Raw genomic sequence first — 14993 nt, 5'->3', positions numbered from 1 at the left:
CTCGACAAGATTAGAAGAAAGTTTATGTGGGAAGGGAACAACAAGCATCACAAATTTCATCTGGTCAAGTGGTTTAAGGTTCAATTACCAAAGCACCAAGGCGGATTAGGCATAAAAAACTCAGCACTTCATAACAAAATGCTTGTTAATGAAATGGATATAAAGATATACATAGGAGGAACAATGTCTTTGGAAGGAAGTTTCTAACGCCAAAAATGGAGTCCTGAATCATTGGTGCACTAAATCATCAAGAGCACCCCATGGAGTTGGAGTCTAGAAGAACATTTGTAAGATATGGGAATAATTCTCAATGAACAAACACTTTGTAAACATATCAAGTTTTGGAAGGACAAGTGGTTAGGAAGCACTTCTTTGAAGAATGATTACCCTGCAATATTTTAGATATCCAAAGATCCATATACAATAATTTTGCAGTATAGGGAGGGCGACACCTAGAACATACTATAGAGAAGGAACTTGCAAGACTGGGAATATGAAGAGCTAGTCAGGTTACTAGCCATACTGAATGGCTACTCCAGTAACAACCTAGTATTAGACCAGTTCAGATGGGGGAATACACATGCGGGAAGGTACTCCGTGAAAGCATCCTACAAGTTATCAGAATCTCAAAATGCAATCACCGACCACTGGCCTTGGAAGTTAATATGGAAAGTTAAATTGCTACCTAAAGTTGCGTGTTTTAATAGGACTGCACTTCATGGATCATGTTTAACACAAGAAAACTTAGTCAGAAGAAATTTTCAGATTGTCAATAGATGTTACATGTGTCAGAGGGAGGCAAAATCACATAGCCACCTCTTCTTACACTGCCCAATTAGAGCAGATCTACGTAATATATTTATTTCTCTTTTTGGACTTGGATGGGTCATGCCACATAACATCAGAGAGGCTTTTGAGAGTTAGACCTTTTGGAAAGTTGATTGCATCATCAAGAAAGTCTGGAAGATGGTTACTGCTGCTATCTTTTGGAGTATTTGGAAGGAAAGGAATATCAGATGTTTTAATGGATTATCAACTACTTTCCAATCTCTCAAAGCTAATTGTATTATATTTTTATTCACTTGGGTTTATTTATTCCCTATAAATTCCCCTGATAATTATTTGAATTTTATTAGCTCCTTAGTATTAGTTTGAACATTTGTAATGGAGATGGCATTATTTTTTCTTTTCTATAACTCTTTTGCAATTATTATGCATCTTCTTGATGTCAGCAATAAAATTAATTACTTCACCAAAAAAAAGTTAATCATAATACCATCCCTTCAAATTGAAAAGAAATTACATTAAATACTACATTGGTGAACTGAACCAGTATTAAATTTGGGTTTTCTTCTTCTTTGAATTCTAAATTATTCTTATTATTGGTTGTTAGTACCTTAATTATTTAATTATGTAATGACCCGACCGGTCATTTTCAGCATTTACATTTCATTCAGCCATTTGAAGTTTTGACTTTTGAGTAGCTTCATATGACGTATTATGATTTGTGTCAATTGTTGGTTTTGGTTTTCAGGAGATTCGGGATTGATTCGGAAGAAGGATTCTCATGTTAGAAGCTTTGAGTTGGAAGGGTTGACCAAGTTTGACTTTTGCGTATTTGACCTCGGATCAAAGTTTTGATGGTTCATTAGGTTTGGATGGTGATTTTGGACTTGAGCGTATGCCCAGATTTGCATTTGGATATTTCTTGAAGGTTTCGCCAATTGGCAATTTGAAGGTTTGGAATATTTATAAGTTAACCGAGAATTGACGTTGATGACATCGAGTACAAATTTTGATTTTGGGAGTTGGAGTAACTTCGTTATGTCATTTGGAACTTGTGAGCAAACATTGAGGTTATTCCGAGTTAATTTGATATATTTCAGCGCGAGTTTTGGAAGTTGAAAGTTAAAAGGTTCATTAAGTTCGATTTGAGGCGTGATCCATGGTTTTGATATGGTTATGTGTGATTTGAGACCTCGAAAAAGTCAGTGTTACGTTATGAGACTTGTTGGCACGTTCGGACAAGATCCCGAGGGGCTCGGGTAAGTTTTGGACGGGCTTCGGACCATTTTGGGCCATGTTATTGTTGGTTTCTGTTGTTACATGTTGCTTCTGGTGTTCTTCGCGATTACGAAGTATATTTTGGTCTATTGTGAATTTGTCCTTCGCGGACGCGAGTTATGGAATGCATTCGCGAAAGGTAAGCTGATTATATTTTGCGTTCGTAATGAGGTATCACATTCGCATAGAGTCGTGGTTGAGGAGCCATAGAAGATGTCTTCGTGTTCGCGAAGGCTTGGTTCTGTTGTGCATCATGTTCACGAGGACTATGCCGCAAATGCGTAGAGTCTTTTTGTGCCGGTGTAATTTTGTTCATCGCGAACGCGATGGTCTTCCCGCGTTCGCAAAGGGTATTGCTGGACCAGTATTATAAAGTACTTTATTTCAAACGTTTTGGACATTTTGAGCTATGGAGCTAGGATTTGAGCGATTTTGGAGGCAAATCTTACCACGTGGATTGGGGTAAGTGTTTTTTACTCGATTTTGATTATATTTTGTGATTCCATCTTCATTTTTGGCATTTGATTCATGATTTCAAAAGAGAAATTGGGGTTTTTTGTCTAAACTTTCCTAAAGTGAATTTTGAGTTTTGGACATCGATTCAGAGTCGGATTTGAGTGAAACTACTATGGTTTGACTCGTAATTGAATAGGTTGTCAGATTTTTTGAGTTTTGTCAGGTTCCGAGCAGTGGCCCTGAGTTTGACTTTTTGGTTGACTTTGGGTAAATGTGTAAAGATTTTACTTTTATCGATTGGGTTTGATTCCTATGGCATTATTTGATGATTTTGAGTTACTTTTGGTTAGTTTCGAGCCTTTTGGAGGGTGAGAGTGCACGTTGGCAGGCGCATTGTATTTTTGACTTGTGGGTATTTTCTGTAAAATGATGGAGTGTGAGTGGCGTCTCGGCCATTTGAGTAGCGATGTTGAGATCAGATATGAAGATTCTTATATTTATGAGGTTCAGATAGTGGATGTTCTCGTTGACAGACTATTCCTTGATTGCAAATTTGAAGAAATGTTGGGGATTGGATGACTGATGGTAGGTGTTATGGAAAGGTTACTATGGATTTTGGTAGGTTAATTACCTATTTTGGGAATGATCGAAATTTGGTTTGGGGATTATTTGTGAGCCTAATAAGAATGTGCATTCTGTATCGGATCGGATTTGCTTGCTCATGCGCAGCTATTACCACAAGTATATCATCGGGCGGAATGGATGTTATTCGTGCTTGGTCTATGTTATAAGTTTCTCTCTTATGCTATGGTGGGTGGTGAAGGTTACTTAATTTTTTGCACGCATATTGTAATTCCATTGTGGCCTTATGGCGTTATGAGTGAGATGACCCTCGTGATGTTGATTTGCTCATGGCACCATAGTCGTGCTTTTCTTTCTCAGTATTGTTATGCCTAATCATCTTCCTACAATTATATTTTATGCACTTTATCGTGCTTGATGTTGACGCACATGTGATCAGTGAGCTCGAGTATTATGGCTTGATGGGTACTATGTGGATTGATATAATGGGATCGGGTTGCGCGCCACAATAATATTGTGATGAAATGTAGCTCCTTATGCGTATTTCATGTATTTTGCTTTCACATTGTTGAAAATAGTTCATAGAAAAATGTTAAAATTACTCTGCCTGCTTAACTTGCTTAGTAGCCTTCTTATTTAACTTTCTTACTACTATCTGTCATGTCTGAATTATTACTTGTTGGTATTCGAGACTACGTTGTGAGGGGTTCCATATGGTTTTTGGTGGGGCTGGTCAGTTGGGTTGCTTGTATTGGCTGAGATGAGGTTTCTAGACCTGAGATTTGCACTATCGTATTTGGGTAAGGAATATTTGGAAGAATAATACCATATTTCTGGTAAGAATTTGGGCAATGGCCCTGGTTGGACGAGTGAGCTTCTTGGCTTATTGATCAAATGAGTGGTTAAGAGATTCTGCATGTTTCTTTCATCATCGGCAATGTACTAAGGTTTTGAACGAGGTTTCATTTGATAAGAGGTTCACTACCGGACCTTATTTGCTTTTGGGCAGCTATGGGGATCAGTGGTTACTGTCGTTAGTATCTAAGTGATGTGGTATATCATGTGATTAGATCTTGGGTTATGGTTGTGACTTAATACAACTTGTTCAGACTTATACAATGAGTAAATGCGATATTCGGGTCTTTTAATGAATTCCAAATGTTGGAAATTTGGTTCTAAGGTTTGCGGACTAAGGTTGAAGTAATGATCTTCAATTATATGGTGTTTTCAGGTTTATATGGGTTGGGGTGATGTGGGATCACCCCCGGGTATGTGTGTAGTAAGGTTACCCCGTGATTTGATGGTCTTGGAATGACTCTTGGCACGTTCGAGGACGAATGTATGTTTAAGTGAGGGAGGATGTAGCGACCCGACCAGTCATTTTCAGCATTTGCATTTTGTTTAGCCGTTTGAAGTCTTGAGTAGCTTCATATGACGTGTTATGACTTGTGTCAATCGTTAGTTTTGGTTTTCATGAGATTCTGGATTGATTCGAAAGAAAGATTCTTATGTTAGAAGCTTTGAGTTAGAAAGGTTGACTAAATTTGACTTTTGCGTATTTTACCTCGGATCAGAGTTTTGATGGTTCTATTAGGTCCGGATGGTGATTTTGGACTTGGGCGTATGCCGGAATTTGCATTTGGATATTTCTTAAAGGTTTCGGCACGAATTGGCGAAAGTTAGCAATTTGAAGATTTGGAATGTTCATAAGTTGACCGAGGGTTGATGTTGATGTTATCGGGTTCATATTTTGGTCCCGGGAGTTGGAGTAGCTTCGTTATGTCATTTGAAACTTGTGAGCAAAATTTGAGGTTATTCCGGGTTGATTTGATATATTTCGGTGCGGGATTTGGAAGTTAAAAGTTCAAAGGTTCATTAAGTTCGATTTGAGGCGTGATTCATGGTTTTGATATGGTTATGTGTGATTTGAGGCCTCGAGAAAGTTAGTGTTATATTATGAGACTTGTTGGTATGTTCGGACGGGATCTCTAGGGGCTCAGGTGAGTTTCGAACCTTTTTAGGCCATGTTGTTATTGCTGGTTTCTGTTGTTACCTGTTGCTTCTGGTATTCTTCACGATCACGAAGGTCCAACCGTGATCGCGAAGTGTATTTTGGTCTGTTGCGAATTTTTCCTCTGCGGACGCGAGTTATGGAATGCGTTCGCGAAAGGTAAGCTGATTGTGTTCTGCGTTCGCGATGAGGTGCCACGTTCGCATAGAGTCGTGGTTGAGGAGCTGGGGAAGATGTCTGCGCGTTCACGAAGTAGCAACCACGTTCGCAAAGGGTTGGTTCTGCTGTGCATCGCGTTCGCGAGGACTCTACCGTGAACACTTATTGTCTTTTTGTGCCGATATGATTTTGTTCATCGCGAACGCGATGGTCTTCCCGCGTTCGCGATGAGTATTGCTGGAGGAATGTTATAAAGTACTCTATTTCGAAGGTTTTAGATATTTTATCACATTTTGAGTTATGGAGCTCGGATTTGGGTAATTTTGGAGGCGAATTTCATCACGTGTATTGAGGTAAGTGTTTGCTACTCGATTTTGATTATATTCCATGATTCCATCTTCGTTTTTGGCATTTGATTCATGATTTCATAAGAGAAAATGGGGGGGGGGGTTGTCTAAACTTTTATTAAAGTGAATTTTTTAGTTTTGAACATCGATTCGGAGTCGCATTTGAGTGAAACTAGTATGGTTGGACTCGTAACTAAATGAGTTGTCCGATTTTGTGAGTTTTGTAGGGGTTCCGAGGTGCGCGCCCGGGTTTGACTTTTAGTTAACTTTGAGTAAATGTGTAAAGATTCGACCTTTATCGATTGAATTTGATTCCTATGGCATTATTTGATGATTTTGAGTTACTTTTGATTAGTTTCGAGCCTTTCGGAGGATGATTTGAGCGGGATGACACTTCTAGTGTATCGATTTGGCTTGTTTGAGGTAAGTGTCTTGTCTAACTTTGTTGAGAGAATTTTCCTACTAATTGTCATTATTTCCTACATGCGGGGGTGATACATATATGAGGTGACGAGCGTATATGCATGTGCCAGGGTTAATCATGCTCGGAGGTAAATTGTACTATAAATTGTGCCTTGTAGAATTACGTGACCTTCTTGCTTCATTCATGTCTTCTTGTTTTCTAAATTACTACGAATATGAAATTAAATGTTAGAAACCAAGATTTAGTTCATTATAACTTGATTAAAATTTGATGAAAATTTGAGAAACATTGATGTGTCTAATTCGGTCATCATTATGCTTAATCACTAATACATTGCTACGACCGTTATTCTTGAGACAAATTAACTTATAAGTTTTGTTTGTGCTAATGTTGTTTGGGAGAACAATTTCTTATTTTCCAAAGTTATTAATTTCGTGAAAAAGAATTTTATATTTTTTTAACACCCGATGAACATCATATATCAAGGAAATCTTATGGGAATGTACCAAAAAAGATGTAATTTACTAACAACTTGTCATCTTAGTCATGTTATCAAAAATAACCAAAAAAAATTACCAATGATATACAACATTCAAAAAATACAGGGGATATTGTTGTGGTTGATTGAAAACACATAAATGAGGCAATATACAAAATTTGACGAAGTTTGAAGGTGAGTTAGACTAGTTTAAAATCAAAATTCATTACCAATGATATATTAAAAAGATTCGATGAGAAAAGATTTTTCCAATGGTTATGGTTGGAATTAATTGAATGCAATATACAAAGTTTGAGCAAGAATGGAGGTGATTTGGACTGGTTTGGTATCAAACTTCGTAGTTAAAAATTGAGTTTAAAAATTTCTTGTGCGACATGTGCATCAATCTTGTATCATGCATGTATCTCACACACAAGTATACATGGATATGCATGTGATACATATTTGATAAACATATGATACATATGTGGTACACAATGTAATACACATATAATTTTTTCCCATGTTCATCTTCTACTTCAATTTTTCAATTCAAACTACCTCAAAACTCCACCAAATCATCCCAAAATTAAGATTCAAAAGCTTTAAGTTGTACCCAATCTATTCCAACAATACCCACTCAAAAGAAAACTAAAAATTAACCCCTTTTTTTTACTACAAATAACTAATTAGCTAATATTGGTATCATTTGGCTAATATTAGCAATATTTTATGAATTAACTAATTTTTGTAATAAGTTGCTTATGGACAGACATAGAGGGTGTTTGGCTAAGCTTATAAGCCAGTAAAACAAGCTTATGAGCATCTTTTGGCTTAACTACGAGTTTGATAAATGCTCAAAGTGCTTATAAGCTAAAACCAGCCATAAGTCATAAGTTGGTCACCCCCGCTTTATAGCTTTTCAGCTTACAAACACTTTTAGTTTGACTAAGATATTTACTAGTTTATCCTTAATAATATTTTGTAATTCACTAAATACTTTTTCCAAAATAAATTTTCTAACTTTCTCTTCATTCCATTTTCGTTGCAAAGAAATTTTTTAATTTATAATCTTTTGTAAAGTTTTAAAGGGTATTTTAGCCTTTTTAATAAAAGAATAACTTATCAGCATTTTTTTACCAAACACATCAACTGTTTATTATCAGTTTTAGCAATACTATTCAAACACATAAATATTTATTTAAAAGATTAATCTCAGCACTTAAAAATATTTTTCAGCACTTCAAGCCCAATCCGCTAATCCTAACGGGCTCATAATTGACTGCAAAATCAACTCCTAAACCAAATCCAAAGGGGTCCTCAAGTGTCAAACGAAATACTAGATCATAGGGTTAAATATTTCAACAACGTTACTTCAAGGGACAAAGAATAACTTTTACTAGTCTGACACTATAATAATTTTCCCTTGGATTCCTCTGTTGAACCTATACCTAGATGACATTTACCTTAGCCCTTAAGCCAAAAAAGAAAGAAAAGATCCATTGCCTCATCCTCTGTAATCTCATGGGTTCACTGGTTTCAATCCTCTGCATCTTCTTCTTCTTCAATATAATTCTTACCCCAGGTAAAATTTTGTTTCCTTTTTTTACTCTTTACACTTCAGACTAAAAATAAAAACTAAAAAAGCTAAATTTTGACTTCTTTTTTATTTTTACAGTTCATGCTCAAGTGATCTTTGAGGATGGTTACTCAGTTAAGACACTGATTGATGGCCACAAGATCAAAATTAACCCTCACTCCATAATTTCTGTAATGGGTGCTGGCAATTTCATCATTCTTGATTCTGCTGCCAGTACTTTTTACACCTTATCTTTCAACAAAAACTCTGGTAAATTTTATAAAGATTAACCCCCCCCCCCTATTTGGTGAAAAGGGTTAATTTTTCTGAAGTGGCTTTGTTGAGTTTCTTGGGATTATTTATGGGTATGTTTCATAAACCATAAATGGTAAATGTGATAAAGATTGGATTTTAATTGAACTATTTGGAGAAAGGTTTTATTTTTATGAAGTGGGGGTTGTTGCAGTATTGAGTTAGTTCAGTTTATTGGATAATTTATGGGTATGTTTCATGTACCAAAAATAGTAAATTGTGATAAAGATTAGATTTTTATTAAACTATTTGGAGAAAGAGTTGATTTTTATGAAGTGGGATTGCTGCTAAGTTGGGTTAGTTCAGTTTATTGGAACAATTTTTGCGGCTAGTTCGTTTCATTGGGACAGTTTTTTGGTATACTTCATTTAACAAAGACTCATTCATACGTGATAAAGATTGTAACTTTGTTTTTTCTATTTGGGGGAAGGGTTAATTTTTACGGAGTGGGATTATTGCAGAATTGTGTTATTTCATTTTCTTGAGAATTTTTTGGGTATTTTGCAGAATTTTCTATTTCGAAGTTAACTGGTAGTGAGACTGCTGGCTATGTGGATGGTTCTCTGGATAAGGCTAAGTTCAACAAACCCAAAAGCTTTGCTGTTGATTCAAAAGGGAATATTTATGTTGCTGATATTTGGAACAAGCATGCAATTAGAAAGATTAGCAAGTCAGGTATCTAGATATACTTGCAATAATTTCTTATTTTGGGTATTTTGTCTAGTCTTACTGATCGTGTTTGATCTGGCTTAAAGTGTTTTTATTGAAAGAATGTTATACTAGAGATTCATATCTGGTGTTTGGTTAGGGTAAAAAGTTGGACGACTATGATAGTGATGGAGGTTGAGGGTGGATTCATTAGACTGATGTTTAGTGATGCATAACAATAACTTCGGCCACATTTAGATCCCATTTGGCGAATTTATGTAGCTTTTAAGCACCAAGTTTCGGAAAATACTTTTTAAATGCTGGAGCTGATTTTATAAATGAGTGTCTAGTGCACTTTCATATTTGCTTGTGCATTCAATGCTAATGGGGTGATAATGATCATTCTAGGGAGACTATTCAAACACCTTAAGATATTAGAATATCAAATTTGTTTATGTAAAAGTGCACCTCAAATATATTTCCAAATTGATTTGAATACAAAGAGCGAAAAATATTCATATAATTACAAACATCAAGCATTGCAAATCTTATTAGCAATATCGGGAAAAGCCATCCAATAGTTATTACCTTGTTCTTCCAAATTTTCCACATTTATATTCTTAGTTCTTAAAGGTGTACTAGCATTACGAACATATCTTTCACTCTTAGTTACTCGGAATGCATTATCCATATCATATTTTTTCTAGTATAATTGTGAATCGTCATGTAGCAAGTACAAATGTACGATATCCCGTGAGTGTTAATGTGATAGTAATACATCATTTGCAAGATAGACCACCTTGCTCTCCGAACCCAAATGTCTGCTTCAAACTATTTCTACAAGAATGCAAATACTTATTTTTTGTTCTATTGGTAGTCACAATTGTTGTGTGGTACCGTGATAAAATTGTGCTAGGTGATATCTTATCTTCTTTGTATGGGAGTCATATACCTGCTCTTGTGTGGATATTATCCTGTATCTACTAGATAATATTTATTTTCAATGGATGTGAAAAGTTGAGCTCTGGTCTACGAAGGGCTTCACCACATATATGACTATCATGAGCTGCTCTTTACCCAGTCCATGCAAATATAAAACACATATTAAAGTCTACAACAATATGAATTTTTCAGTTAGACATCCCTTACGTCCTATATATGGCATCACTCGACCTTACGATTATCTAGCTTTCACATGTGTGCCATCAAGTGCTCAAATGTAATAAATTTTGCTTAAGTTTGTAGCAGTGTGAAAATTGAAAAAAAATATAATAAATTATAATTATTTAAAAGATATTACTTTAGAGAAATGGAGATATTGTAAGTTACACAACTTGTGATCTCCTACACATCATTATAATTTTTGTGGTCTAATAATATCTCTTGCAAGCTTACTAACGACCTTTACAACACTATGACAATGTTTATGGATTGTATCTTCTGAGTGTTGATATCATCACATCGTAAACTTGTCACTTTTTCACCGTTTGCTTAAAAAGAATCCATTTGGATTACATGAAAGCCGAATGGACTCTTTTTAAGCAGTTGAGAAAGGGGTGACAAGTTTAGAATAAGATAACATCAAACCTCAATATAGACATTTTCATAGTTTTTTAAGGGTAGTTCGTAAGTTTGCAAGAGATATTATTAGAACACACGTAAATATCAATGATGGTGCAAGAGATCTCAAGCCATGTAACCGACGACATCTCACTTTCTTTAAAATAAGTAACGATTATGATAATCATACTTTATTATATTTTGATAATTTTGTCATTCACTGCTACAAACTTAAGTTAAATTTATATATGTTTATAAGATTGCATAAGAGAACTTGATGGTGAACATGTGAAAGCTAGATAACTATAAGGTTAAGAGATAGCATATATTGGACGTAGAGGGTATCCAACTCAAAATATTCTTATTGTTGTAGACTTAACTATGTGCTTTATATTTTGCATGGGTTGGGTGGGAAGGAGCAACTCATGATTTTTGTATATTTGGTAAGGCCCTTCGTAGACTAGAGCTCACCTTTTTACATCAATTAGGAAACAAGTACTATTAAATTGATGCAAGATATTCGCGCATGACGTGATATATGTCTCCATATAAAGGAGATAATGTGAGATACAACCTAGTAAAATTCTATCGGTGCCACACAACAATTGTGAGTACCAAGAGGACGTGAAGAAAAAATTAATTGTTTGCATTCTTCTTGTAGAAATATTGTAGAGCTGACATTTGGGATTAGGAAAGCAAGACGGTCTATCTTGCGACATATGCATTACTATTACATTGGCACTTTAAGATATCGTTCTTGCTATGATGGCCATTCACAATTATATTAGGAAGTAATGCAATGTAGATGATATATTCCGAGCCGCTAAGATTGAGAGATATGTTCGTGATATTGGTAAATCTTAAGAGCCAACTCCATAAATGTGGAAGAACAAAGTGTTAACTATTCGATGACTTTTCGTGATATGATTCCTAATGAAATTTGTGATGCTTGTAATTATATGAATGTTTTTTCGGTCTTTGTATTCAAATCAATTTGGTATTCCCTCTGTTCCAATTTATGCGGCACCTTTGACTTGGTACAAAATTTAACAAAGAAATGAAGACTTCTGCAATGAGATACCTAATATCTCCCACCAGCAACATATATCAGGTAACTCTATTAAGGTGCACCTTTTTTATGTAAACAAATTTGATATCAAATGTTTTAAGGTATCTGAACAGTTTCCAAGAATGGTCATTACATGCATAAGCAAACATGTAAGTGAATTAGACATGCATGCTTTAATAGCTGCAGCTAATCATCAATCTCACATGCTCTCTGAAATAGTATTTGAATTATATATTTTAAAACTAAATAATATGTACTAGATAACTCAATTGTTTATATTCATAGTAATACACAAAAAGGGCAAACTATCTAATTCCTTAAATAATATCTTGTTTGCAATTTGGGTTGCTACGTTGGCTTAAAAAATGACTCCCTTGCTATTTCTTTGCATGGGACAACGTAGCTACTTAGATAAGTCGATAGCAATATCAAATGTTACTGAAATTTAATAACAAATATCTTTCTAATTCAACCACTTCAAATAAATAACTTATCTGTATTAAAATTATCTCATGACTGAAAGTGCATTGAAACGTAAATTATTTTGTATGTATAATTAAAATCCTGTAGTAATAGCTCTTTTTATAGTGTTAACAAATTTAAGGATGTTTAAGTTATTTAATAGAAAATAATGCTTTTACCAAACACATCAACAACTTAGTTTCAGTTTCAACACTTATATCCAAACATGTAACCGCTTGTTTATAAAGCCAACACCAGAGCACTTAGCATTTCTGCTAGGAAACATTATATGTCATGCTAAACAGGATCTTTGTATTTTGGGTCACAAGTGGCACGATAAGGTTGAGAGACTTAAGGGGAGCCCAAATTTTAGGCTTATGGAAAAAGAGGATGTTGATAAAAAAGCATTAGAACATTTTTTGTATGTATTTAGAAAGTGATGTGGCTGTCAGATGGCGTTGGTTCATGTTTGTTGAAGGTCAAGAATAGCACTACTTTGAAAAGAGAACAGCAAACTTCATGGATGAGTAAGAGGAAATGGAGACTTTCTGACTTTAAGACTACTTGGAACCAGCTTTTCGCCCTCTAACATAGCTTTCTAGGCATACACCTAGAATTGCTGATTTCAACCGTCAAGAGATGATGATCCCCAGGACAGCCACTGGACGCTGGGTAAATGTAACTGTTTGGACAAAGAAGAAGGGCATGGGGACAATAATTGACTATAATTTAAATCCATGTTAGCTGCCAGTGGTGTAATGTGTAATCAACCCCAATTTATGCTTCTCATGTTGGTTGAAAATATGCTGTACAATATGGTTTATGAAGCATGCTTTTAAGGGTTCTATTTAGCAACTTTTTGTGACTCCCTGGTGTTTCTCTTCTTCAACAACCTTTTTCTATTAAGGGGGAGTTTAGTACAGAGAGTTTTCCTCGGGGAGTTTGTAACTGTCAAATGGTGGTGATATTACATGGTGGCTAGTTTAAGCTGTTTCAGTAATCAGTAATATATTTTTTTAATTATTAATATTATCACATTTGATTCTGAATACAACTCCTTAATCATTGATGATACCAGGTGTTACTACAATAGCAGGGGGTTATTCACTAAAGCCAGGCCGTGCTGATGGACCTGGATTAAATGCGTCATTCTCAGCTGATTTTGAACTTTCTTTTGTTCCTGAGAGATGCACTTTAATGATCTCTGACCGTGGCACTATGTTAGTGCGGCAAATACAGCTTAAGGCCGAGGATTGTTCAAGAGATTCTCATTCTGGTAATACATTAATCCAAGCATACATTGCTCGTCTCCTTTTGCATTTGTTCCCTTTTTGTGATTTTGAGGTTGGAATTGCTCATCAGATTCTGCAGTTTAATGGCTTGTGGATTGGTTAGTAAACAACATGACTATGGAATTTAAGTCTCCATAAACCTTTTGAAGTCTCATATTTTGGATGTTTTTCACTTTGTATTTCTGAATACTAGTCTTTCCTTTTACTCGAAATAATATAGTTTAACATTTTTTAACGTTTTCTCAGCTCTAAGAGCAGTTTCTACATGGTTCTTAACCGTGGGGCTTCCCTGCTTGGTCTGCTTGATTCTCGGGTTGGTCATCCGTCCTTATGTTATCCCTAATGTAAGTATCAATAGTGGTCGGTTTTGAGTTCCGGTGATGACAAATGCTCACATATTCTCTAATGGAACTTTCTAGACAGGAACATGGCAGTCGTCTTCGGCGCAACATGACATGGAAGCACTTCCTAATCAGTCTGGAGAGACAAGTTCTGATGTTCTGCTTCGGCATCAGAAGCGTAGTTGTTGACTCAAAGATCTATTCACTTTTAAGGAAGCTCGTGTTACTTACTTTCTCCCATCTGTGCCTAATGTTTAGTCCTAAAGTAGTAGTATGCCAGACTTCTCGTAAACAACTGGCTCCTCTCTTAAGTTTTGACGACTCTGAAAGCAAAGAATCAGCAAAATCACCGGTGGCAGCTAACATTTTGGAGGATTTGATAACTTTTGATGGAAGTTTGGTTAACTCCGAGCTGACTACTAATCAAGATGATGCAGTGAGCAAAAGTACCGATGTTTCTGTTGTAGATAGCATGATACTAGCTAATCTAAAAGGGTTTGCAGAACAGGGGATTGCTTCTTCAGGGCGTGAAGTTTCATCGAGCATTTCGAGCTTAGTTAACCGAAAAAAGAACGTAACTTAGTGAAGTCTAGTAGTAGTATGTATTACTATTAACTTTTGCAACTGTTCTGAAAGTTCGTCGGTCTATCTGCTACCACTTTCATGTACATAGTGGACAAGCAAATGACTCAAGGCCCTTTTGAGTTAATATTTCTAGTCTGTGTTTTCTTGTTTCAATGAAGTGATGTCTTGTATGAAAAAACTATTTGTTTTTGTTTCCATCTGATTTTGACCCTTTAGTCTATATAAGTGCAAATATAGTATCGTCTCAATTCCAAATAAGTTGGGGTTGATTATACTTTTCTCACATCCGTCCATGATGTGGGTACCCTAGCTCATGCTCACTCACGTCCATGTGCAATGTGATGGAACCCCTAGCGTATTTTTTGTCGCTCCAATGTTATCCAACTTTTCACGCCCCTTATAAAATAATAAATGAAATATATGTTTTATAATTTTACTTACAATTATGATAGCATTTTCAAAAGTCTTGACAAATGATTTGAGGAATGAGTAGTTAATGATAAGGGTAAAACATAAAAAAAAAATTGTCTTTCTCTTAATTTAGTATAGTGGACAAGTAAAAGTGAAAATATATTTTTATTATAGTGGACAAGTAAAAGTGAAAATAGATAGTACAAGACTTAT

General features: G+C 35.4%; 1 protein-coding gene across 3 annotated transcripts; it reads left to right on the top strand.

Moving 5' to 3' along the window:
- The first annotated feature begins 7898 nt into the window (after nt 1-7898).
- Nucleotides 7899-14564, top strand: LOC104226329 (uncharacterized). Of its 3 annotated transcripts, none has more exons than XM_009778297.2 (6): nt 7899-8106; nt 8200-8370; nt 8920-9087; nt 13230-13427; nt 13690-13756; nt 13863-14564. In XM_009778297.2, the coding sequence occupies exons 1-6, from the start codon at nt 7977-7979 to the stop codon at nt 14365-14367; spliced, it is 1239 nt and encodes a 412-aa protein (XP_009776599.1). In that variant the 5' UTR covers nt 7899-7976; the 3' UTR covers nt 14368-14564. The 3 variants fall into 3 exon arrangements, with proteins under 3 accessions (XP_009776599.1, XP_009776600.1, XP_009776598.1); XM_009778298.2 differs by having other exon boundaries at nt 13690-13787; XM_009778296.2 differs by having other exon boundaries at nt 7900-8106; nt 13690-13787; nt 13867-14564.
- The last annotated feature ends 429 nt before the right edge of the window (nt 14565-14993 follow it).

Source organism: Nicotiana sylvestris, chromosome 10, assembly GCF_000393655.2.
Source record: "Nicotiana sylvestris chromosome 10, ASM39365v2, whole genome shotgun sequence".
Classification (NCBI taxonomy): Eukaryota; Viridiplantae; Streptophyta; class Magnoliopsida; order Solanales; family Solanaceae; genus Nicotiana; species Nicotiana sylvestris.
This window is presented reverse-complemented; position numbering and strand designations above follow the sequence as displayed.